We start from the raw sequence: 26,120 nt of genomic DNA, 5'->3' as shown, positions 1-26,120 counted from the left end.
TTTTCCACCACTTGTTTCAATCTTAACTAACATCAACATGGAATTACCTGGTTTACAAGTCACAAGAGTTGTTGATCCAGGACTTAGAATAGCCAGATGGACATTTTACGTTGTGATACTGGGACAAAGAAGTATAACAGATACAGGTCGGCTAACTACTCAAGATGACATGGAAGGGAAGATGTGTGGTATCGTTCAGGGTTGGAGGAGAGCAAAGGAAGAAAATATAATCTTAAAAGGAATGTGGTGTTGCAACAAAAAACTATATGAGATGTTTAGCCCTAGTCCCATGGAATATTATACCTAGTTTTTTTGAGTTTGCTGAAGTATCTAGGAACTTTACTAATATAACGATTAAGTGGTGTGACACCTCCACTCATATGTACAAAACATGTAACCTTTAGTTTTGATTAATATATGCAGTCTTTCATCACCAAAAAAAAAACACAGAGTGTATCCAAACCATTCCTTAGACACTGAACTGGTAGAAGTAGTAGAATTAGGTATACCCATTAAGAAGATTGCATACTAGATGGGCATCTACGAATCTTGTACATTAGTTTAACAACAAACAACAATAACAACTCAGCATTTTGGATGTAAAATCACGATTTTGAGGGCATTTCGGGCACTTCCACTGTATAGAAGGAGTAATGATCAATGATTCCATCTATGTGATCTAGAATTTTTATCATGTCCTGTTCCTGCCTGGTACAGTTGTATAGTTCTTCTCATAGGGAGGTGGATATGATAACTTAACTTCACTTGGGTTGTGTGTTCGGGCAGGGGGTTAGGTCGTCATTTCCAGCCCCCTATGAGAGGAACCAAACAACTGTTCCGGGCAAGGAACCGGAGAGGATAATGATCCGGATCTATTGCTCCAGATGATAGATTCCCTTAACTACATCGCTGACCAACTAACTTTTCTCCTTAAATCTTTGGTATCTTAATCCAAAAAAAAAAAACATTTTAATTTCCATTTTCTTCATGAACTGCTCTCATAAATAAATCCCCTATCTCTCAGTTTGGATTATAATCATATATTACCCATTAAGGTGAGTTTTATTGGTTGCAATGTTTAGACATCCACAGCCCCAAAATGCAGGTATAAGTCACCAAAAAGTATACATCAGTTCACGTAAGAAAGCCAATTACAACCAGCTTGTCTACATAGATTGACATACTTTCTCAGTTTCTCATCTTCGCAAGTGTGTAATTATTACAACCAATTTGTCTACATAGAGACAGAAATACTTTCATCTATTAATTTGATACCAAATATACAACAGGCTTCAGCTCTCATTTTGTTGGAGCCACCCAGTTTGCAACTTCCAGGCCATTACCTACACATAATAGAGAAAAAAAAAAAGATTTCACAGATTAATTAGCTCAAACAGGAAGAAATTAAGATCTAATCATGGTAAAAATTAAAACAAAAGGAAATGTACTAAATAAAAGGTACCAAGATCAAGAAAATTTACCATCTGGGTCAAAAAAGAATACTTGCTTTGTTTTCCCATCAGGCTGGGTCTGTTCAAAGACTTCAATTCCTTTTTCCTGCAAAACCAGTTTTAATTCAGCCAAAATCAATCTCAGCAAATAGATACAAACCCATGTTACATCAAATGGTCATGGAAAATCTTGTTGTAATCACAATTAGTGAAAATGAAATAGTAACCTTACTTTTGTGCCTCTTTATATAACACACATTTTCATTCAAGAAGGGTAAAACATGAGACAAAGGGCAAATCAAAAGAAGGTGCTATTAGATATAACCTCAAGAAGGACACTCTACAGCCAAAAAAACATTAATCACAACTATGGTTTCAAAAATTGAGAATAAGAGAATGTTATGTTCTTAATAGGTTCGATCTAGTGTTTGGGCGTTAGATTGTTCCATCCGTCAAGTACCTAACAGTGAATCTGCTGAACCAAAGCCCAACTCTGACCGAACTCATGCCAAGTAACCCTCAAATGGGTAAGTTTTCATATCTGAGGGGTCTCATAACTTCAAAAAAATTCCCCAGTTTTCTGGATGAAATAAAGAGAAAGGACAGTGAAGAAGAAAAGAAGAAGAGTTACCTTGAGGGTTTGAACGAAGGACTCATAGTTTGAGACGGCAAAAGAGAGATGATGCCCTCTTGGGAGCTTTTTGGGGTCAGCGATCGCCGCCGTGGAGCTCCAAGGTCCTTGTGGGAGCTTCGTCTCCGGGTTCCTCTGTATTACGTGCATAGAGAAAACAGGGGGAAGACTCAACCAGACCACCTCATACTCTCCCAAATTAGGGCTTTTTATGACCTCAAATCCTAAGATCTGCACCAAGAAATTTCAAAAAAAAAAAAAAGATTGGAGGAATTTGCCGCTAAATTCAGAGAGAGAGAGAGAGAGAGAGAGAGAGAGAGAGAACTGTTAAGCGAAAAGTACCTCCTGGTAGAATTTGGCAAGGCGTTTTACATCTAATGTTTCCCTCGCAATATGATGAAGACATGCTCCTTCCGCTGCAGCCATTTTTTCGGTTCGTATTTCTAATTTTCTCTCCTCTCTTTTTTTTTTTTCTAGATTTCGGTCTTTCGATTACTAGAAAACCTCTGGAATTTATAGGGGAATGACTACTACATTTCGTGCCTGTTCTCAATGAATCCAAGGAGGAGATTCTATTTTGGGAAGATTTTTATGCCCACAAAAGTGGATTCATCACAGTAGAATTTTGTATGGAAATTAAAAATAAAAAATAAAAAAACTTGTAACAAGTCTCATGCATGCTTCCTTTTGGATCTTGGAAAGGAATACGATGAAGCTGCTCTCAGAGAGAGCTTTATCAGGCCATAGAATTCTAAAACTAGAAAAATCGATTCGCTCGAAATCATGCTGGCCAGTCACTCTCACTATTGGATCACCAATCCGACCAATCCAACTCTCTTGGGTTAAAACTTGAAAGGAAACAGTTTCTACCGGGGGGGTTGGGAAACGTGGCGCCTGTGCTTAGACACATGGTGCGAAATGATCATCCCATGTCCCAAGAAATACAAAATACTGTCCCTATTGATGCTTTCTTGTGTATTTTTATTGGCCATCACATATGCACAGGGGCCACATGGATTTTAATCCTCTTCAATTCCTAAAAGTGTGCAATGCGGCAGTGCTAGGTGTAGATGTCGATACCTAGTAACTCGGACATCCAACGATGGATGTCAATGAACTCAAATTATTGGGTGTCCAACCTGTCAGGTGTCGACATCTTCACCAAGCCACTGCAAACTTTTTGAAATTGAAGAGAATTATTTTTCCAAGGCCACCCTCCCGTACGAAAAGTTTTCCCAAATTTTAGATAAAACAAATATATTTTACATGAATGATGTCAGATGATACAAAAATATTTGATATTTGCAAAAAGAACAACAGGAAAGTCCCTTACTAATTTTGTACTATGAAAAGCTGATTTCATAACTCTTACCCAGGGTTTTAAAGAGCGGAATTGGGATCCGATCCCGGTTGATTACGATTCGATTCTAATCTGGATTGGCCAAGCCTGGAATTGAACCCTCTAGCTCAAACTTACTCTGTTTTATCGGTAATTTGTAACTTGCGAGGGACTTGTTAGAAAAACTAGTTTATAATATAAAGTTTCAAAATACCTTGTGTTTAATTTTGAAAACTTTGTTGTTGTGCATGTTTTTTCCTACAAGGTTTTGGTTTTTTGGAGTTGCTTTGATAAAAGAGAGGTATATAAATACTTAAGAGAATTATAAGGACAAGACCTCTTAAATGGAAGGATCCCTCCTCTCATGTACCAGGTGGTTTCGGGGTGCTTTTTCATACATGCGTGCCGAGCCAAGTCGTGTTGTGGCGTGGCGTGGTTTGATGGCCCAGCCCATATATATAATTATATTAGGGTCGGGCTGAGCCCGAAGCCTCAACCTAGGCCCTGCTCTGCCCTGCCAGGGCCAAGAAAGTATGAAACCCAACCTACCTGCGGGCTGAGAATTCGGGCCTAGGCCCTGGTCAGGCTTTATTGACATTCCTAGATATCCATGCAACAATTTGGGTTGGCATGAAGGAGGCCTAGCTGAATAGAAAGGGCTTCTACAATGAGAATTAAATGAAACTCTTGCAAAGGGCAGCCTTATTATGGTCAATAGTTTCTAATGGTGCTCCACAACGAATGTACGTAAATAAAAAAATAAAAAAAACCATGGTATCCAAGAAGAGAGTAACTAAGAACCATGTTTGACTTGGTTTAGGAGTGGCAACAGTTAAGGTATTTTAAAGACAACTTCTTAGAACAGTTGGTGATGCCCTGGTGATAGGTAGCAGGGGTCCCAGAGGTCATAGGGTCAACTATGTTACTTCATCATGGATGGAGGTTCATGGCTTAAATATAATATACATATTTCCAAGCCCCAAAAGAACCCCCTTACCCTCCAAGAGATACAATTATTGTATTTGGATCTTGTTAGGGTTAAAACTCCCATTTCCCAATAAGAAAACAGGAAGACAGGTAAATTTTGGGCATACCTGATTGTAGCTCCCTGAATTTCAAGAAAGTAAGAGGGGGTTTTATTTCCTACTCAGTCAACCAAGGAATAACTTCTTAGTTTGTCCAAATGAGATTAAATTTTGGGGTTGGGGGCATGCTCAGGATCACCCACACATGTCAAGTTTCAGCTAAAACAAAGACATGTGTTTGAAACCCATTTGTGGGCAACATATATCATCTAGTCATCTACCTATCTTTTTAACAATATATGCAGAACTAAAGTTTTTAATTCACATAGACATGCTATAGAAAAACAAGAAATTCTCCCAAGATCATCCCTTACTTTTACCCTACATAATTCAATCTATAGCTTCATAGCTTCTTGACAATCCGTCCGGACTTCTACATGCACCCACCCTTGCTCCTGTGCTCCCAACAACCCTTGATACAGTCCCGAAGCTCTGATTCTTGAAAGTTCCCTACAAAACTAAAACATATAAAAGCCCCCACAAACTATGCATCCAGTTGGACCTCTGTTAGATGCATAGATTGATGACAATATAAACATCCACTTGATAATCTTTTCATAGGCTAAGACCTTATTACAAGGACAAGTCAACAAAGAGGTAGAGGAGGGGGTCAGCATATTAAGGTCATATGCCCACTTATAAATGACTCTTAACAACATTTCAGAGTTGATTTTAGACTATTTAAACACAACAGAGTTACAATTAAACCATAGGAAATAGAAAGTTATGGCCAGGATAGAGATAATACTATGATTCTTGTCTTCGTATAGACATGGACTAAGGATTTCACATTATTTTTTTACAAACACAACAGTAAGGATCAATGTTTCAAAAAATATACCTATAATCTTATCTTTGACACACAATCCACCATTCAAGATTTTTCATAAGAACAAGTGAAATTTAGGATGAATAAGTAAATGCTACAAATAATTCCAAACCTATAATTTTATCCGAAATTTTGTATTTTTCGTGAAAATTGTTAAATGGTGGTGTTCTTAATTACAACAATGGTTTCAAGGCTCTGTTTCAGAGAGCATTTCATAAAACTTCTTGTTACATTGACCATCATCATTATGAACTAATGAAGAATGTCATACCACTAGACACAGGAAATGTAAGCAGTACATTGTGGGCTTTCAGTTCCACCAATATATTGAAAGTCCAGATTAACTCTAAGCTGCAGAACCACCAATAAAACCCCCTCCCTGTTTCCATGCCATCTTGGGAATAACCCAGAAACAGTAGGACTGGCTTGCTATCATAAGAATAATAACATGATCCCTTCAAGTCTCACGATTCCTAACCCTATTAGACTGCTCTTTGATGCTAAGCCTATGCTTTCCCCAAGAGGTACTGTAGCACTACAGTGAGAGAGTCTTTCAACAATGACAATTAGAATGCATCAGTCTTGGCACTTCTCCATCAATAGCCATTGCCTAGAATCCACCAAGAACACAGCATAACACATACCTTTGCCTACCTCAACTTCTTCCAAATGGCTTATTAAGCTCTCATTCTTGTCCTTCTACCTCTACTTCACATGCTGTCGTTCCTGCTTCCGAGGGTTATCACTAAACTGACCTACTATCATGACTAGACTTCTACTTTCTAAGCTCTATTACACTTGTAACAATCAGCTATTGTCTCCTTGAGATAATCTAGAGTGAGAAAATTTGCTATCATATGTCACATTTTCCATCCTTATGACTCCCATAGAACAACTCCAAAGAGAGACTCCTACCAACTGGATCTCATTGGATAAACAGACCCTAATGGCTAGTTTATGTCTAATTGAATTTCAAATTAGCTATTTAAGGTTAGATGGAACCAAATTTTGGTTTGGTTGAATGGGAGTTTTGTAAATTTCAAACTCTACTTGTTGGGTCTTTAGCTCAAATTGGTCGAGCACTTGGAACATGAGGATGTCTCAAGCATGTTTCAAGGGGATGGTAATTCGAATCTACCAAGACCATTTTTATTCAACTCTTCATAAAAGACATTACCAAGATCCTTTTTATTCAACTTTTCATAAAAGACAATCATGAATGTCTGCTTCTCTCTGTCAAAAAACATTTTCTATATGTTTTTTTGGATAAATACCCCTCTAAGTATTCAAAATGTCACGGACTTAACAAACATTTGAAAAAATATCAACCTTCCCCCTAACGTTAAGCCCAGTTAATACCCAAAGGTGAAATGTCCATTTTAAGTTTTTTAACCCCAAGATTGAAATGTCCATTTTAACCCTAAAATATCAACCTTCCCCTTCTTTCCTCTTCTTACCGTTGGAGCATTTTATACCCGGCGACCAAAGGTTACCTCTACAACCGCCCCATCTACAGTCCTCAGCCGAAGCCCCAGCGCTACCGCCGTAGTTGCTGTTGCATCTGTTGCCTCTGGACTACGCTACTCATCATCACTCTCATTCTGCTCGCCGCCATCGCCGACGCCGCCCTTTGGGTTCTTTACCGTCCCCACCGCCCCACCTTCTTTGTGATGTCCGTCCGGATCTCGCAGTTCAACGTCACCACTTCCTTTGACGGCTCCTCCTCCAAGCTCAACTCCAAGGTCTATCTTACGATCGTCGCTCGCAACCCAAACAAGAAGCTTATTTTCTTATACAACCCAACTGCTATGACCATGAGCAGAGGTAGGGACTATGAGCAAAGTCGCTTTTAAATTCTACTTGAAGCCTACAACAATGGCGGATTTCTGCAAATCGTCCTTGTTCTATTCTGATCAGCAACTTTGCTACGCAGAAATACTTCCACCTTCATTGGTATTTATCATCTAAGCCTTCTACTTTTTCTTGCTTCCTCTTCTGCTTCTCCAAATGGAATTGTTCTCCCAAATGTGATTGGTACAGGTACGAGCTAGAATCGAAGTCGCAGTCCTCAATTTTCTCAAGATCTTGAATTCTCCGAATCCAGCCATCACCGACCTCCCTCTAGTTAGGATTCTCTTTATTTCCTTCTCTCCTCCTTTTGTAGTTCAACGATTTTCAGCTTCAAAACCTGCATATTTGACTGATTGTTTGAAATTCCACTAATAAGTAGAACAAATTGTGGCTAAATATTGTCAATTGTGTTTCGGAAGAGGTCGATCGTTTGTATTAAGAAATAGAGTAATGTCTTTTATGTTCTCCATGACTCAAGTATTTCAAATGAAATCTATATTTTCATGGAAAATTTTCAATTAAAATCAGAACTGCCTACATAAATAGATAAGTAGGATGTCAAATAATAGCCGAGTGAGCCGTGGATTGGTGACGGATGTTTCCTGAATTTTGCTCTCACTCTTTCTACACGAGGTCTCTGATGCGAGCCAATGCCGCCAAGGCCTTCATTAGAGGTAGTGAAGATACCTTGCGGCCAGAACAAAGCGAGAAAATGAGAAGGGTGTGAAATCAGAGTTTAAACAAAAGGTTCACTGGTAGGGACTATGAGGAGAGGTAAACAGAGATTATGGGTAACATTTCAGGCTAAATAGAGCATGATTGGGAGAGAAATAAAGAGTTGCAGGTTGAACGCCGACGACTTTGTCTTCGTCTTCTTCTTCTAATGTAAATTGGGGATTTTACCCTTAAAGGGCATTATAGTAAGTTCGACCTTTTTTAAGGGTAAGTTGGCCATTATAAAAAAACTAACAACAACTTAATTACCCAGGTCTAACGGAGTGGACTAAGTTAAAATATAATCATAAAATAAGGGTTGTCTGTGATCTGTTTTTTCAAAGTTTGGTAAGTCCGTGACATATTGAATATTTGGAGGGGGTGTCTATGAAATTCGCCTTTTTTTTTTTGTTGATAGTTTGAATGAATTTTGTTGCTTCTCTGGATTTGAAGATGCAAAAATGAATGAGACATTTCCTATTTGTATTCTTTAAAACTTGTGTATGTCTAATCAATTCATAAATTTTTTTAATTTATAGTAACCTATTAGTGTATCTCTATCTTTTTGTTTTAATATACACTTTATATAGATTTTTAATAATTTTGACTTTATATGGGTTATAGCATTAATGGCATTTCTATAATTTATAATAAACATTGCAAAACTGTTGTAGAAACAGATTTTATCAAACACCTTTACATTACAAAAGTGTTCTAGATATGTTCCTGTCACAGGTTTATCAAACACCATTTTGCAACCCAGAAATATTATTCTACAAACAAAAACACCAAAATACGTTTTTGGACATAAACGACACAGAAACACGCGTAATGTTATGAAACGGTGCCTAAGACCCTGCATGATAACACTTTTGTTTCTGGGCCGTGTTTCTCTCCCAGAAATTTTGTATTTTTGCTACTGGGTCAAATTTCACTAAAAAAAAAAATAATGTTTCTATCAAAAGTGTAATCACGAAAACATGTTTGTTATGCGCATTAATTACTACTTTTGTAGCTTATATAAGAAAAATTGAATACCCAAAAATTTAGTTGAGGAGGTGAAGGTGGTGATGGTGGTGGCAATCGAGGTGGCAATGTCTGGCGACGGTAGTGGTGGAGGTGATGGTGGTGGCGATGGTGGTTGTGGCAATCAAGGTGGCAGTGATGGAGGAGGTGGTGGCGGTGGCAGTGGCGGTGGTGGTGGTGGTGGTGGTGAAAGTGGTGGCAGTAGAGGTGGTGGTGATTGAAGTTGCTTTGGAGGTAGTGTTTTATTGTGAACATGAAAATGCTACTTTTCCATCAAATTAATTATGTGTTCATTAAAAAGCAACCAACCCTATTTTTTCTTTTTGTTTATGGAATAGAAAAGGTCCAAATTAAAGTTTATGTTTCTCTATTTCTCAGCAACTTTTTGTTTGGTGCATTATTAGGAACAAAAAAAATAAAAAAAGAACTGGTGATAACAAATGAATATCTATTCTTTTTTGTATTCTTAGGAACAAAAATACAGAGAAATAGAGAAACAAACGTGCTATTGAAGGGCCTAAGAGCTCAGAGGACTGTGTTGGGCAAATACAAGATCAAAAACTCATATTTATAAAAAATAAAAAAAAAACATACCACCTAATTCGAATATCGATATCGGTCGGACGATCCTATACTAATTCCTAAAACCATGGGGACCTCAGTCACCCAAATACAGGTCCTAAGGGTTTAAAAACATGGAATCAAAATTTGCTGATTCCGATCCAGAACGGACCAAAATTGGATTGTAGATCCGTAAACCCTTGTGCCCGTACAAGGATCAATCCAATTCAGATCTAAGTCGACCAATTCAATTAATCTCAATTATTTTTTTTATCCTTGCCCTAACTTGAGGATCCGAGGTGCAGATGGTGAATTCTGATCCAAATCAGTCGATTCACCAATTCCCGGTTGTTTGAAACCGCGGCCAGTAAACCATCCTCTTCTGACCTTAGTTAGTAAAGTCGCGTATCATACGCGTATTATATGCATTCCCGTATTTTTAAACGTATAATACTCCCGTCCCCGTATTTTCTCATATTTTTATAAAAAAACGCATTTTTTAAGCAAGCACGTATTATACTCGAATAATACACGTATTATACGTTTTTTTTATAAAAAAAATTATCCAAAAGATTAGAATTTAGGGAAACGATTTCACTTTCCCTTTCGTCCCTTTCGATTTGCGTTGAACATCCAACCGTAGCGGTGCAAAAGTAGCCGCCCTCCATCTCCAATCATCTCGCCATCTCCGTTCAACAAAGCGGCACTTAAGTCTTGTACTCTCCTCTTGTTTCTCTGGTCTTTCAACTTGCTCATGTCATTTTCAAATCTACATTCATTTCTTGTAGATTATTGATATTTTGGTATGTTAAATGATAATCTTAGAGATGTTATATAGCATATTATATTATTGTGTTTATTTTAGTTAATAAAATCATGATATTATTTTGTTTATTAGGTGGTGAATGCATGTTATATAATGAATATATGTCCGTTTTTTAAAGTATTATTGCCGCCTATCCGTATTATATCCGTATTAAACGCGCACGATTATTATCGTATGCATTTTATGAAGCGGATTTTGAAAAATATTATTACCGTCTAATCCGCTTAACGCGCACGATCGCTCCGCTCAATTGCCATTCCCGAACTTACTAACTAAGCTTCACCAACAAACTCTTAACTCTCTCACGCGGGAGGGAAGATCGGAATGGTAACCAGGATAAGATTATCAAAAGCTTAAACCAATATCACGTAATTTAAGGAACCGAAATATTAGAAGAAAGATTATCTATCACTTCATTTATTTATTTATCTTCATTATTGATACCAAAAGAGTAAGAGCTTAGAGAAGGTAACAAGAAGTAATGAACATCACGAACGTATTAAACTATTAATGCATATTAAATAAAAAGGGGTTATTATATAAATATAATCTCCCTCGTGTTATAAAGGACGAATAAATCGCTAAAGCATACAAAGCGATGATTCCTCCTCTCCTCTCCGCTCCTCTCCTTCAGGTTCCTCTCGCGAGTCGCGACTCCAATCTCTCCTCTCCGAGAGCCCCGACCCCACCTCCTTGGGGGCATCCGTGGAAGAGAAAGCGCGAGAGAGATGGCTATGGACCACCAAAACTTGGCCTTTCTTTCTCCCTACCTGTGTTTGCTACTGTACCCTCGTTCGCGTTCATGGTCTCTCCCGCGATCTCGATCTCGTTCTCGTTCTCGCTCCCTCGAGCTTCGAGAAGGCCGGGCTTCCTCTTCCCATTCGTCAGGAGGCGGCGGTGGTGGTTCATACCGGGAAGGTCTCCTTTTGAAATGCCGCTCGTCATCGCTGGAGTCGTGATCGACCATGCTCTTCCGTCGTCCAACCACTCCAGCTCCGGTACTCCCAGCACTCGATGACACCGCCGCTGTACCCTTCACCGGTGGCTTCCACTCGTCACGGTACCCATTAGACGATGGCCTGTTATGAGACGATGGAGAGGGTTCCAAGTCATTATACCCGTTTGCAACAACTTCCTTACTCTCCTCCGTAGAAGACGACACCTTCCTCTTCTTAGTGCCTCCTTCCTCGGGAAAGCTAATACGGGAAAACACGCTCCCCTTCAGCTTCCGCTCTGCTGCAGCTGCTGCTGCTGCTGCTGCTCCTCCAACCTTGGGTGCTGCCTCCACGGCTGATGCCGTTCGAGTGTCATCATCGTCCTTGTGGTGGCGGTGATGGTGCTGCTGCTCATGGCGGTGATGGTGGTCATGGTAATCATCGTCGTGGCGGGGCGGGTGCTCCGCTCTCTTCTTCCCGTGCCGAGTTGACTCGGATTCACGTGAGAACCGCTCCCGACTCGAGGCCCTTTCACTCTCAATTCGTTGATGGTGGGCGTAATCTGCGCTCCCCACATGCGACACAGGCCTCTGCTGGTACCCATAAAAAATAAAAGGTCAAAATTTAGCCAAGTCAAAGGATTTCAAATATTACCCCAAAAAACCAAAGAAAACTATCTTAAATAACTTAAGACCACACTCTTTATAAACTACTAAAAATTGCAACTTAATTTCATTATGTATTTCCTAGCTTCAACAAGGAGGAAGATGTAATTAACAAAGTGCCACAGGCCCCACATCATCTCTATCGATCGAGCCCTAAAAAAATATATATATCTTTTTTCTTTTTTTTTTCTGGTAAACAAAAAATAAAAAAAAAATAAAAAATATATATATATATCGCTTTCTGGAAAATCTCCATTGTTGCTCGCGTTGCTGCATTAATTATCATCATAGATAACCAATTGAGCTAGCTCTCTGTACAGGGTTAGCAGTCTTTTTTATTTCTCACTATCTTATAAAATGTAACATTAAAGCAGAGACGTTTTGGGAACTATAAAAGTGTAATATTTCTATCGTATTGGTCCATTCCGGAATGCTATAGGTCGTTGCCTTCCTTTGCCAAACAAAACTCCTTTTCTAACCGTCAGGTTTGGAGAATGATATAGGATTGGTATCCGGCTCCTCTCCACCGAGTGGAGAGCCCAATGAAACATCTGACAGCGGGGCTGGGCTATGCTGCGCCGCATCTCAATGCCCGTCCAATCAGCCATTGGGATATATGCAGCACAGCCAGCCCAGCCATCAAACATCTCATCGGGCCCTCTACTCGGATGAGAGGAGCCCAATGAGAATGATATTAGCTCACAGTTTAAAAAGATACCTCTATTAAAGCAGAGTATATTCGCAGAAATGGTCAGGGATTTTTTTCTGAAAAAGATATTAATAATAATAACAATAGAGCACTTGGGCAAGGAATCACTCGAGCTTACTCAGAATGAGTTTTAACGATTCCAATTTGGATTCAGCTACATTTGGACTGAACCTTAAAAACACAGCATGGATGATCTGTGCTACACGTATCAGCCGGAATTGGAATAGGGCACCCAATTCTGATGATAGGATCGGAATCTTAAAACACTGCTGAAAATGCTGCTTGAAACCCTAGTTGGTGAAGATACATTCCCATCCAAGATCTCAACTTGCAACACCCCTTTGGGGCTTGATGCTCCTTCCCAATCAACCTTCTTCCCATGGTTACTTTTCCTTGCAAGGCCAAACCCATACGCAAAGAACGTGAGGATTCAAGATTCACGTTCCACTCTCCCAAGCCGTTGCGTCTAACCGCCAAACTTAACTACCCCCCCCCCCCCCCCCAAAACCCTTTTTTTTTTCCTTTTTTAGTAGAGACTAACCCCCAGGCCCTGATTCCCATCAAATAAAGAAAAATAAACACATAAATCAATGAAACAAATGACATGCACCATCGGTCAATACATGCTCTCTAGTTAAACCCTGAATTTCTCCATTTCTTGTGAAGAAAATTTTCCCAAAAAAAAAAAAAATTTTTAAAAATATACTCTCAAACTAGAAAATACTGCAGGAGAGCAGAAAATCTCACCTTTAAAAAAGCTTAAGCTTCACAAGGAAGATCTTTACCAATGACAATTAATTGTCTTGACACGATCAATATCACTAGGTCACTGTAGCAAAATCATTTGCATGTTTCAGCAAATGCAATACCCCCATGACAGCAATCAGTGCCAAAAGCCACTTACCCACGAAGTAATATTGTTGGCACTTGGCACAGATCACCATCACAAATCCAATGGTTCCAACATTCCCAAATGTACAGATGACTGCATTAATTCAGACTGGTTATTAGCCACATCTAAAGTTTCTTACAATTTCATCTTCCTGTTTGAACCTAAGCCAAAAGTACTACTTGCAGAACACAAACCCTAAAACTCCGACATACAGGTGGAGGCCTCGTTCACCTAGCCTGCCGCCTTGCCCCCATCATTGAAAAATCTCTATTTTTGAAAAATAATATGATTTCCAATCGTAATGGCTATGTTTCCTTAAACTGCAACCGGAGAGCATAAAAATACATCCTAATGAAGCCATTTTTCATCAAATTTCAAGACAACAGAAAAAGAGACTCATCTCAAGACACACTGCAGCTATAACATAGGTCATTTCACGAAATACCCCAAAAACCCAATTTCCTTTCATGAACATCACTGTAATGATAGAAATGGGTCCACATACTTTATCTTCTGACATTATGAGTACCCTTTCCACAGGAAACCAAACTCAGATGAATTTTTTTTTCCATGTCAGCATGCCTTCCACAGTCTTTAAACACAGTTCTAGTGCCATTAAGAATGTGCAGAAGTTTCCGGTGCCAAATAAATTGATGTGGAGCTGATCCCATATGAAAGCAAAAGGGATGCCTATGCTTTTTCTCCTGTGATGAAATAATATAGAGAGTGCGTCTCTCACATACCTCTAAGCACAAAATTCCAATTTTTGTACACATTATACAGTCTATAAGATCATACCATACATTTCAGGCTACAGAAGGTTCCAGATTCTGAAGTCACACAAACCTCAACAAAAACCTCAAATGCATAGTAGCAGTGGCCCAACTGCCTACAGAGGTCAACCTCAAACAGATCATGCGAATTCCAGACTTGCATAATACTAGACTGTTCAATTTGAGGGAAAATAAGGTGACTTGTAGACTAGTATAGTCAAAAACTACAAATAGGGAACTCAGAAGGAATCAAATCTCCAAGTATCAGCTGACAGATGAACATCATCCACAGAGTCTAGGCCATTAGATAGATCATCCATAATCTAAATGGAGATCTTTTCAAGTAGTAGCTTCAGATTTTATGAGCTAGAAAGATCAGAAAGTTCTGATCCCAGCAACAAAGCACCTTTTTTCTTTTGTCTCCCAAGGGAAAAGAAGGAAAATCGAAAGGAAAAAAAGAAAACAGCATTTTCTGGCCAAATTTCCATATGCATGAAACACAACCACCTGAGTACACGTGAATAGAGAATAGAAAAGCAAATTTGAATAATAAAAGAGACATACAGGTTTCGATTTCATTGAAGAAACACCACCACTGCTGCTAACTTCCCTACCACCGTCTAGTTCCTTTGAACGTTCCCTGCTGCACAAGAAAAATACCACACTTCAAATTCAATAAAATTTTTTAAGGAAATTTACTGAAAGAAACAGATAATTCTAACTCTGCCTTCCCTGACAGAGTCACATATGATAATAAAGTAAACAGACCTCTTTGCAAATAGGTGAACAACTCAGCAACTATTTACATCCAGGACACTGGGAATCACAACCACTATTAACGTAATGTAATGATCAGCACAAGTCCATCACTTATTGAGGGGAATTATAAAGCACCAAACCTTTCACGTTGTCGGTCAATTTCCCGTTTTCTTCTCAGGTCAGCCTTCCGAGCCTCAAATTCCTCTCTGCTCATGACTGGTGGTACAGGATATGTGCCCATAGCCAACTCTGAGAGATCCCTGAAAATTTTGAAATTTTCTAACTAAACTTGTATACTGATAAGACAAAAAAAAGAATCACGATGGAAAACATAGAAATACTTGGTTACGTCCCAACACATACAGTATTTGCCAACAGTTTGAAAACAGAAAATGGGACCGTTCAGTCTATACCTCTGGGGTGGTACAACAGGTAACATAAATCCTTGACCTCCAAATCCTTGGTTTCCAACAAAAGGATCTTGAGGTACAATTCCTCCAAAGGGTACATCAAAGGGGCCAGGAGCATAACCCATATAGGGTATAGCACCAGAATAAGGAGCGGCATATCCATCCATCCCGAGCTGCATGCCAGCCCAGTATGGGTTATAAGCTGAAGGACCGAGAGGCATCATATAGTTTTCAGGTGCAATGTCCTGAGAGCTTCTCCACTGCATATCTGCAGCTGTAACCATCAAAGACAACGTTTATCAAAAATTTCCGGTGAAAAAAAGGAAGAAGCAAAAATGCAAAGGGCCATACTTCCATTAGAAATTCACAATAAAAAAAAGAAAATCCAACAAACATTAGCCTTCAGGCTTAATAACTGGCATATTTTCTTCCCTACATTCTTTTACTGAAGACATCACTCATTAGTCCATTAGGTTTTTACAGTTCTTTGTTATAATTTACAGTTCATCAATATCTCAAACAGAACAGGGCAGAGACATTGGAAGAATTTGGCTGAGCGAAATTGCGGTGGAAGGACAGACTAACCATTTAAAGGCAAACGGGCTTTCTTCTTCTTCTTTTTCCTAACTGCAAATAAGAGCAAATTTCAACACATACACATGATTAGCCTTGCTTCAACAAGCAAAATATTATGAGATCTGTCACAATGCAATTCATTTGAAAGGTCTGTAAGGGGATCCAAGTCTAATCTATTAACATCACAGCCTAAGATTACGAAATGAGACGTGAGAAAACTGGATGTTATTGGGAAGGCATGTCAAGGGAGAAAAAGTATTCACAATTGTGACAGACAAACTGAGATAGCAAGCTTATCCATATAAGATTTTTACCTAGCTCACCAGCTTGCAGCTTCTGCTGCACTTCTTCCTCGGGAAGTGGTGCACTGCATTGTGATGTTGCTTCCTTCACACTTGCAGACTCACGTGTAGCTTCAGAAAAATCCATGGGTTTTGCAATTCTAACTTTCTCCACAGATGGCTGTGGAGCACTCATGGTGGGTTTTTTTTCATTCGTGGTATCCTTCAAATCTGGAGTGACATCTTTCGATGGCGGTTGTACATGCTCTCCCTTTGAAGTAGCAGAAAAAGTTGGCGATGGTACTTTGGGTTGCGCAGAGCGTGCAGATTCCATATCTAAAGAAAGAAAGAAAGCAGCCTTATATATTTAAAAAAAAAATATTCAAAACAGTCCTGAAAAAAATGCATATCACTAGAGCACAATAAAAAACCTTGTATTTGTAACATGCTCCCTGCATTTTCTGCACTGCTGTTATTCGACTCAAGAATGCGATTGATGGTATCCCTTAGTGTCTTATTAGGCAGAAGATCATCTGCAAGTATATTTGTCGCCCCACAAACACAAATTGACTTCGAGATAATATGGTCCCTGATACCTGATTAAATTTCCACAAGAAATTCACATATCTCAATTACAAGGATCACCATTTTTGTAAATTCAAAACAAGGCACATCCCATTAGTTACATGTATACCTATGAACTCTACAAGTAGAAACGGACAACAGAGACGGGGGTATATTTCAGATGGCTACCTCTCAAAAAGTTCGTCAAATTCTCCACCTACTACTAAGGCCGGTATTAAAGAAAGTGACATATATCAATGTCAAAACATCTGTTAAAAAAAGGCCATACCTTAAATTGTCGGATTCTATATTTTATTGGTTGGTCAACTATGCCCCTCAAGTTCAAAAAACACGATGATTAATAAGGAGAGATAATTTGTCGCAAATATATTTTGCATTTGATTCAGTGGAAATATCTTATCACAAGAACATTCACATGAGCAGAAAACATCCATTCTTGGAGCTATGTTAAAAAAGGATGTGATACAGAACCAAGGGTGAACTTAAGGAAGAAAAAGAAGGCTGCTGCCTACCTTGGCAGCCAACACGATTTTCAGCAGGCCACGATTTTGACTGGGTTGTGTTATGTTTTATTTTTGAGTCTTGTCATAAATCAGTGAACCGGTTGGTTCAGTTGGTCTAGTTTAAGTAGGGTCCATATTTTAGTTAGACTAATAATTTTAGTGGAGGGCCGGTTAGGAGAAGAGAATAGTTGCAGGGGAAGGGGGAAGAGATCATACAATCACACATTCTAAAAGAGAAAAACTCAAACTTCTATTCAATTCACTGTCCCCATTGTTGGGTTACATGCAAGTATTTAAAGAAGAAAATAACATGACTCCTACTTAAAGCTATTAAACTGAAATAAACTCTAACTCCTACTTATTCAACTCAAAATAAAAGTCTGAGGTAAATAAACTACTAAATAACTAAACTAATTCCAACTCTGGTTGGACCAAAAACCATTGGACCGGTTCTGTTTGGGTTTGGGTCTCCTAATCCTATCATGCTGGTCCAACCAGCCAAGTGATACTGCATCATCATCTATGACAAATAGCAATTTAAATTCAGAGTTGATCCTCACAGAAAGAAATACCACACGATTCCACCTCCAACTGAACTATACATGACTCATCCAGACATGGACTTCCCTTTGTAGACTGTTTGTTTAGTTATTGCTACATCGATATGGATAATAAATCTTCAATGCATAGTTATCAAGGAGACACCTAGGCGTCCAGGCTCCTTGGTCACTTTGATCGCCATGGGCACCTAGGCAGGCACCTTGGTCCGTCTTGATAACTATGCTTCAATGTGCATTTTGCTATACTATTTTATGGCAGACAAATGCTATACTATTTTATGGCAGAATCATATATCTCCTTGTTCCCATCACTATTATTGTCTAAATTCTAAATAACAAGATAACAGGGGCATGTATTAGTGTGACATTGGGCTACAAACAAATATCACATGCCAATACCCCAACCCCCATGCAGTTCTGTGGTCAATGCCTCTTTCTTCCCTGCCTGATTACAAATTAGGATGGGCATGGGAATGGACCATGAGTCCCAATAGACTATTACTAAAAACCCCTCTCTTCTCAACCCGCCTGAACATGATGTGGAACCCTGGTCACAAAACCCTATTGGGTTCACTATGGGCCCACCACCCAAGCTCTAACTGGGTTGATAACAAGAGATAGTGGCAAACGATAAACAAATGGAGATTATAAGAGAGTGGAAGTGATGCAGATTCATCACCAAATAGGGCTTGTGAACCCTAGAATTAACCTAAAACCTAGTGCTGTCCATTCGAACCAGCAACCCCTTTTTGCTATTGATCCTGTTATCTGGCTCCTAGTAGGTCTCCTACCTATCTAGGTCTACATTAGGAAGATTTGTAATTAAGGGGAATATTAAAGGGCTATTGGAACAAGAGTAGAGAAGGACAAATAAGGTTAAGAATTAAAGATGGAACGCAAACTATAAATGGGGGCTAAAACAAGGAGAAAATCAGAAAAAGGGGGTTAAAAGATAACCCACAATAGAAGGTTATCCTCAACCTTCAGCCACAAACAAAATCAGCAAGAGCAGGAGTTATTTACGGCAATGGATATCAATTGATCAGAGGCCAACCCACTTCAAACTTTAGGCATAAATTACTAACCCAAAGCACTATTAACCCCAATAGTCATTCGCTGGATTAAGTAGCTTGAAATTCACTAGGAAACTGCTGGAATACGACCTGGCAGAAGTTCAGAGTTTACCCTGGTTGTAGGTTCTTATCTCATAGCAGAAAGGGGACTTAGTAGGCAAGGAACCAGGGTTTTGGTCACCTAAGGAAGGGCAACCTAAGTCCAGAATATCAGGGCAAACAGGACTGATATGATGGGGTTTGCAGGGTTTTCTTCTCAGTCCCAACAGTATTGCCCAACAGCGAAGAAACAGCAGATGCAAGGAATTCAACAATAAAGAGAGAAATACGGGAGGAATAACAGAAACAGAATAAGGCGAAGAATAAGGAAAACAGGAAATAGAGAAGAAAGAAGAAGAAAGGATCAGAATGGAGGAAGAGAGGGAAGAAACGTCACACAACCTATCGTCGCACCATTCTCGTGCCATTAACAACTCAAATAAAATAATTCATCAAATGTCTAAAAAAAAATCTATCTTTTGCCTAACCCTATCCCTAACCTATTAGGTAACTTAAACTGACTAGGAAACTAGAATACTAAAAGAAATAGACTCAAAACATGGCTAGACTTATAGAGTCTTAATCCAGCCCAACTTACAACTAAAAGAAAAACTAATAAAATCACTTAAATTGAACCATTGGTTGAACCGGTTCAATTTAAAACACCAAATAAAAAGCTAAGTATGAAAATAAAACTAAATATGGGAGCTAATCCTGTATGTAACTTATTTACCCATATTTTAGGCCTATAAAAGTGGCCTATTACATTAGAAACCCATGGAATCAAAGGCCCAACATGTATGTAACCCAACCCTAGACTTATTCCTAATAAAAGAAGCCCAATTTGGTGATAAATCTGTGTTAAGGGGTCTGGGAGGGTCATAAAGGCTGTTTCTAGAGACTTGAACTAGTAACCACTTGGTCACAATGGAGCAACCTTACCGTTGCACCAAGATAAATCCACACAATAAAGCTAAATAAATGAATAAATAATAATATCCTACAGGACCAAAACTAAATTTGGACCCAGTTCATCTCCATCTGGGTTCCCCAACAGGTTTCGGCCGGTTCAAGGAAGTGCTCCTGCATCAGAACACCTAGCCCAGGAAGACAATTTTTGGATAGGTTGGAGTCGCACACACTCCAATCAAGACATTTCATCCTCCAATGCATCCTTCTAGACATTACGAGAAAGGCTTAAATTTTGCAATTTCATTTCTATTATGTACGTAATGCATGTATAAAGCCTTGTGTATAGCCTGTTATAAGAATATCGCAGTAATGGATTTTCAGATCTCACTAATTGCCATTTGTTATTAAAAAGAGTCATAATTTTTAACATTTAATTCAATCATGCAAATGAAAATCACAAAAACAGGCTTATGTTATTTCTATGCTGGTCATGCAAACCTACAAAATAATAATCCAGCTAGGCATGGGCATGCCATCAGAGCACATTTAACAAATTAGGTGGTCCAGTTGGGATAAATTCCTTAATCCCAAAGCCAGCCTCACCCTTATGGCCTCATCCACTACGTGCGCAGGTATGTCAGCAATTGCATTCATGTTGATGCCAGTTGAATTGAGGCCAGAAGGTCAAAAAGATGTGTCCTCACATAATAACCAACTTCACTGCCATACACACACACGTATTAGGAGCTTTTGGGATAGGGGGTTTAATTTAAGACTGGAATCTCTAGAATCTGAATAGGTCTAGTCCCAGGTAGGATCAAATAGAAAATCTCCAAAGAACAATGGGGACTAAAATCATATGAAGGAACCAAGAGAACAATGGGAACTAAAAATACGGGAAACAAGAGAACATTGAGAACTAAAAAATAAGGAAACAAGAAAACAATGTAAACTAAAAAATAAGGAAAACAAGAGAACAATGGAAACTAAAAAATAAGGGACACAAGAGAACAATGGGAACTAAAAATAAGGGAAACAAGAGAACAATGGAAACTCAAATGAGCGAAAAATTTCCTTGGTTGAAGTAACAAATAAAAAAAAACACAAATTTGTAACCTATTGAAGCAGCAATGATCTTGATGTAATAATCTTCAAGAAATCGATGTGACAATTAGTTGAAAGAAATCCCAGCAGCTTGTAGCATTCTTAAACTTAATTAGATTTGGAATCAAGATCGGATGGAAGGGGATGGGAGAAGGGAATGGCTAATTGGCTATCTCACCCAACCTATCTCAGGATTTTCACAAAGGCTAAAGCCAATATTTCATTAATCAAAATCGAGTACAATGCTGGCCTCCCTGACAAACCTATATAGAAGACTCAAAAATATACTAGGCACTAAAAAGGAAAGGCTTAACCTTATCATTAACTAATAAGGTAACCTAAATTGACTAAGAAAGTGAAATAATAAAGAAAATAGACTCAAAATAGGACTAACTAAACTGACGAAGCAAATCCCGTTTTTCTACTTTCTACCCCTATTTTAGGCTCCTTAAATTGGCCAACTACAAAATAAATCCATGGGACCAAAGTCCCAATACATATATGACCCAACCCAAAGCTTATTTCCACAAAAATAAGCCCCAAGTGACTTATCTACATTAGAGTTGTAACATGATATCAGAGCCAGGAGGTCAGGTGTTCGATCCTTGTCAAGTGTGAGCAGTTTGTATTGTATTTCTGCACCCCTATGCTTTGTGACCCTTGCTGCCACTTGATGGTGTCATGTGCCGAGCTATGTGCGTGCACGTGCGAGGGGGGTGGTGTTGTGTGTTGATATACATTATTATGGCCCTTACTTAACAGTTCGAACTTTTGGGGTAAGCGGTTGTAACAGTTTGATCACATTGTAAATGTTACATGGCCTGACAAAAGTAATACTGACCTTGTCCGAAATTGATTGTTTTTCTTTGTTGTGGAGAGGGGGTGGGGGGGAGAGAGAGAGAACATGGATTTTAAGGTGGGGTCTTCCAAAAGACCTAAACCCTACTACAACAACTTCCCCCATGCCTAGATTACTACAATGGACAAACAAACAATTTGGGATAGTAAAAAAATACACTAAAAGCTACAACCTTTTTGGATGGAAAAAGTAAATCACTGTTTAGCTCCTTCAATATCTCTCCTCCCATCTGTTCATAGCAGCCTATGTTACATGGATTCAGGTGTGCATCATAATAAAAAATTAATACAAGTCACACACATGCCTTAGGATGTTAATGAGTAACAATAAGACTACACACAATTAGAAGATGTCAAACTACCGAGTCATAGTTCTACAGAAATCCAATAAATGTGATTACTTAAGCAACTTATTTTATATGAACAATAAATTAGTTTGCTCATTACTATAAGAAACTATTCTCATTACTTGCTGCATCTTTCGCTCAGGTGACGCGGCCTCACACAATATATCAATTCTAGAGTGGCAAAGAAAAGGTTATACAGGTACAAGTTTAGAAGTTTATACATCATTAAAGAGAAGTAAACATGGATGTGAACAGAAATTAAAGCACAAACTAGGCAGCTGAACACCGTAACACTTACATTTGTCGCAAAAACTCTTGAAACAACACTTGCTTGTCAGAACAGCATCTTTCATTACTTCCTTACACAATGGACAGCGAAGTTCAGGTGGAAGTTCACTCACTGACCGAGTGGAAGGTAAACCTTCAATTTCCTTCTCAAAAGCAGCTCTGTTTCGAATTCAAATGATTCCAATCAAATAACATACAACACAATTAAATATCAACAAAAGAAAAGCCGAAAAGCCAAATATGTCATACTCATTTGGTTTTAAAACAGCAACAGCACCACTTGGCAAGGCATATGAGCCATCTGGGGTGGTCATCAACATTGATTTTGGAATACCGGTCGGAGGTTTCACCCTTTTGATGTCATAATTTGGGTCACCATTCGTAGGACAATGCTGAATGAAATGCCCTGGACAGAACATGCACACTCACACATTTACATTTGGCTACCAACACCCCCCTCCTCCAAATCTAAAGAAAAAGAAATAAAGAAAACGAAAGAAATCAACAAAGAATAGTACAGCATACCAGGCACTTTGCATCTGTGGCAGATATAACCTACTGGAGGTGTCTTTCGCTCCAACCCTCGCTCCAACCCACCCGCCCGACCTTCAATAAGAAAAGCATAGACCTTAAGATTCGCTTACAGGCATAACTTACTATACAGTTCCAAATAAGAACAGCGTAGACATTAAGACTCGCTTACAGGCATAACTTACTAAACAGTTCCAATCAAAACTGACTCATAGAATTAGATAGAAGAAACAGAAAATTACCAAAACCCCGGCCTCCCATCATTCTTCCTCCCATACCCCTTCCAAAACCTCTGCCAGAGCCGAAGCCATCTTGAGGTTGCCTAAAATCCAAATTACAATTTCAAACATAAAAAATTCCAGATTTGTCCGCAGAAAACCATCATTATTTCTCATTACTATATGAAGCTAAGTGACAAGGATAGCATCTCACCGCTGCCAATCCAAGGCAGGAGTATCAATTAAAGCCCTAATCTTGCTATCCTCATCAGCTTTACTTGGAGGAGGAGCATCCTGGACTGGATTACTAGACTGAACTGGCAACACTTCCGGAATGGCATACAAATCATTACCAAATTCATCCCATTCTGACTCCTCAGGCTGTACAAACCAATGAAGCAAATCCACATAATAGTATCAGAGGCTTGCCATCAAACCATGCAAAGACTCTGTTACATCTTGGAGATACACGATGAACTAATGATTACAAATTAATGCTTACAAATCTTGTGACAGAAGAATCTGGTACTGGGTAGCTGCTCTTTGCAGGTTGAGCATCCTCTACCTTATTCTCTAATACTTTAGACCTGCAGGAGTATAACACATTGCGAAACTCAACCATAACCTTGGAACTTACCTTGGAAGCAACAAAAATATTTGAAAGCTAAAGGTACCAGAACAACTACAGAATGGTAGAAAGCTGAAGCAATGACACAAGTTCCATCGTAACCAGAGAAATATAGACCATAAAAACTAGATAACTGGAATGTAATTCACCCTGAAGAACTATTCAACCAAACAAAATGAACAATCAAGAAATGGTCATGATTTAAGGTCTGAGATAGTACTCGTCTTGTTCAGCAACAATGGGCATTCGAGGACGTCCAGGAACTCGACGAATTAAAACAGAAGTATTTTTTGGTATCAGCGTGTCTTCATCACAATACTCTGAAATTGCAAATCAAAGAACAGAACGTCTATAAAATACTGCAAAAGATATTAATCCACCCATGTAACCAAACATATAATAACTGAAAAGAGCCCCAAAGCCGACCAAATCAACCTAGAATCAAGAACTCAACCATGAACCCAACTCTGAGCACGATCTCACAGCTCAGATATCCCTCCTCAAAAAGTGATAGCTACTCGGCCCTAAATTTCAAGGCTTAATCTCCCTAGGTAATAATCGCACCAAGCCTTCTCGCGTCCAACAAATGCTCTGAGTAGAGTCCAATGGTATATTGATCAACTATCAATACACCAATCAGAACTCAGAAGAAGAGCATGCCTAGGGCCGAGCTAGATCTAAAATGCTACAACTAATAAAACTTGGGAAAAGGCATATTGAAACGAAACGGACTATGAACTGAAGAAATGCGAATGTCTAAGATGAATCCATGAAATCTTAGGAAAAAGGACAAACCTTCATTAGTCTGGGCGTTGGAGACCATGAGGTCAAAGTCAGTACCCCTGCCCAAGTGCTTGGATTCAAATATTTTTTCTTTCAAATTCGCAACTGATATGAAATGACCGTCAATAGAAATAGAGTCGTAATCTTTTGCACTTTTAAACTTATAGTATACAGCCATAATTTCTTTTTTTTTTTCCTCCCTCTGCTCTTCTAAACGTAAGAGATAAGAGAGAACAAAATGCCGATGATCGGCAGAAAATTAAGAGGCCGTAAAAAGCAACCCCCAAAAAAAAAAAATTAAGACCTGGTATTAAACTTCAAAAAATTGAAAATGAAAAGATTATGAATACAAGAAATTATATCTTTCTTTTCCCTCGGACGTCTTCTGTTGACAATAAACCTATGGGCGCATGAGGAATTGAGGATCTCTTCAAAGCAGAAGCAACCTCCAACTGCTAGAAGAAACACGAAAGATTTCTCCAAATTTGATTTATAAGCTGCTTAAAAGGCAAATCTTTCTTGCAACGATCTACAAGAGAAATTTCCGAATGACGAATACCAAACGAACGAAGCCTCTGATGAGAAACTCGTAGCTTTACGATACAGGAACTCCACCTAGCGTTGCGAAATTTGACGCTTTCGATGAGATTGCAACAAAACGAATACAAATCGATCCTCTACAGTTAAAAGAAGGCCGAAGAAGAAAAATCCGACGGTTACGATATCGAAACCCAAAAGATCACCACGGCCGCTGGAATTCTCGAACCGATCTCGGCTAAACAATTCACCTCAAGAACAGATCCAAGGTCTGCAGCACAAACCACGGACTAATTTCCACGATCGCGAGAAGCGAACGAGTCCACCGAAGAAAAACGGCGATTCAAGGATCAGAATCCAAATCTTGCATTAATGAATTAACTGATTACAGAAAAATCAGTTGGATACGCAAGGCTTGAAGCCTTGAAACGAGTGAAGATAAGATGAAGGAGAATTAGGGCTCCACAGAGATGTGCAGATCAGAGCGGGACGACGACGCGGAGCGCCGAGGGTTGCGTTGTAAGCGTTGAGGCCTCGAACCTCTTCATATCTTTGCCATGACACCCTGTGGTTAAACCCTGGTTGAAATCCTGCCTATAAGGACTGTAGTCTAGTTAATAAAAGCCTAACCATGGTAAACTTGCGTAGTTCATACGAAGGGTATAGTGCCACGTCATAGTCCTCAGGGTCACGGATGGGCAAGTCGAGTAGGGATGGGCTAAGGCCCGTATCTAGGCCCACCAAAACTGAGAAGAAAATTGCCCAGATTTTTTTGGATTTGAAACTTTAAAGACTCAATTAAAAATGGGGAAAGTTTTCATAAAGTGCGTCAGCCGTGTAT

General features: G+C 39.0%; 2 protein-coding genes across 6 annotated transcripts; both read right to left on the bottom strand.

Annotated features, from left to right (window-relative positions):
• Positions 1–1,268: 1,268 nt before the first annotated feature.
• Positions 1,269–2,508, bottom strand: LOC122649036 (uncharacterized protein YwkD-like). Its single transcript, XM_043842385.1, has 4 exons — positions 2,425–2,508; positions 2,083–2,313; positions 1,482–1,557; positions 1,269–1,343 (listed from the first exon to the last, which is right to left on the bottom strand). The coding sequence occupies exons 1-4, from the start codon at positions 2,506–2,508 to the stop codon at positions 1,300–1,302; spliced, it is 435 nt and encodes a 144-aa protein (XP_043698320.1). The 3' UTR covers positions 1,269–1,299.
• Positions 2,509–10,978: 8,470 nt separating this feature from the next.
• Positions 10,979–25,818, bottom strand: LOC122649032 (E3 ubiquitin ligase PARAQUAT TOLERANCE 3-like). Of its 5 annotated transcripts, none has more exons than XM_043842379.1 (15): positions 24,755–25,818; positions 24,180–24,279; positions 23,834–23,918; positions 23,546–23,712; positions 23,356–23,435; positions 23,108–23,188; positions 22,832–22,988; positions 22,593–22,741; positions 16,745–16,909; positions 16,347–16,649; positions 16,042–16,083; positions 15,460–15,730; positions 15,187–15,306; positions 14,852–14,930; positions 10,979–11,838 (listed from the first exon to the last, which is right to left on the bottom strand). In XM_043842379.1, exons 1-15 carry the CDS (start codon positions 24,918–24,920, stop codon positions 11,080–11,082), a joined length of 2,724 nt encoding a protein of 907 aa, XP_043698314.1. In that variant the 5' UTR covers positions 24,921–25,818; the 3' UTR covers positions 10,979–11,079. The 5 variants fall into 5 exon arrangements, with proteins under 5 accessions (XP_043698314.1, XP_043698317.1, XP_043698316.1 ...); XM_043842382.1 differs by having other exon boundaries at positions 14,852–14,927; XM_043842381.1 differs by having other exon boundaries at positions 16,042–16,080.
• Positions 25,819–26,120: the final 302 nt, after the last annotated feature.

Source organism: Telopea speciosissima, chromosome 1 (genome assembly GCF_018873765.1).
Source record: "Telopea speciosissima isolate NSW1024214 ecotype Mountain lineage chromosome 1, Tspe_v1, whole genome shotgun sequence".
Lineage (NCBI taxonomy): Eukaryota > Viridiplantae > Streptophyta > Magnoliopsida > Proteales > Proteaceae > Telopea > Telopea speciosissima.
This window is presented reverse-complemented; position numbering and strand designations above follow the sequence as displayed.

Excerpts from the sequence above, each read along its gene's own strand:
- LOC122649036 (XM_043842385.1), bottom strand. The coding sequence starts at position 2,508 with ATGGCTGCAGCGGAAGGAGCATGTCTTCATCATATTGCGAGGGAAACA. Across the intron at positions 2,314-2,424 it reads TTGCCAAATTCTACCAGGAG|ATCTTAGGATTTGAGGTCAT; the intron begins GTACTTTTCGCT and ends TTCTTGGTGCAG. Across the intron at positions 1,558-2,082 it reads CCTTCGTTCAAACCCTCAAG|GAAAAAGGAATTGAAGTCTT; the intron begins GTAACTCTTCTT and ends CTGGTTTTGCAG.
- LOC122649032 (XM_043842379.1), bottom strand. The coding sequence starts at position 24,920 with ATGGCTGTATACTATAAGTTTAAAAGTGCAAAAGATTACGACTCTATT. Across the intron at positions 23,919-24,179 it reads ATTGTTGCTGAACAAGACGA|GTCTAAAGTATTAGAGAATA; the intron begins GTACTATCTCAG and ends ATACTCCTGCAG. Across the intron at positions 22,742-22,831 it reads GCTGTTTTAAAACCAAATGA|AGCTGCTTTTGAGAAGGAAA; the intron begins GTATGACATATT and ends AATTCGAAACAG.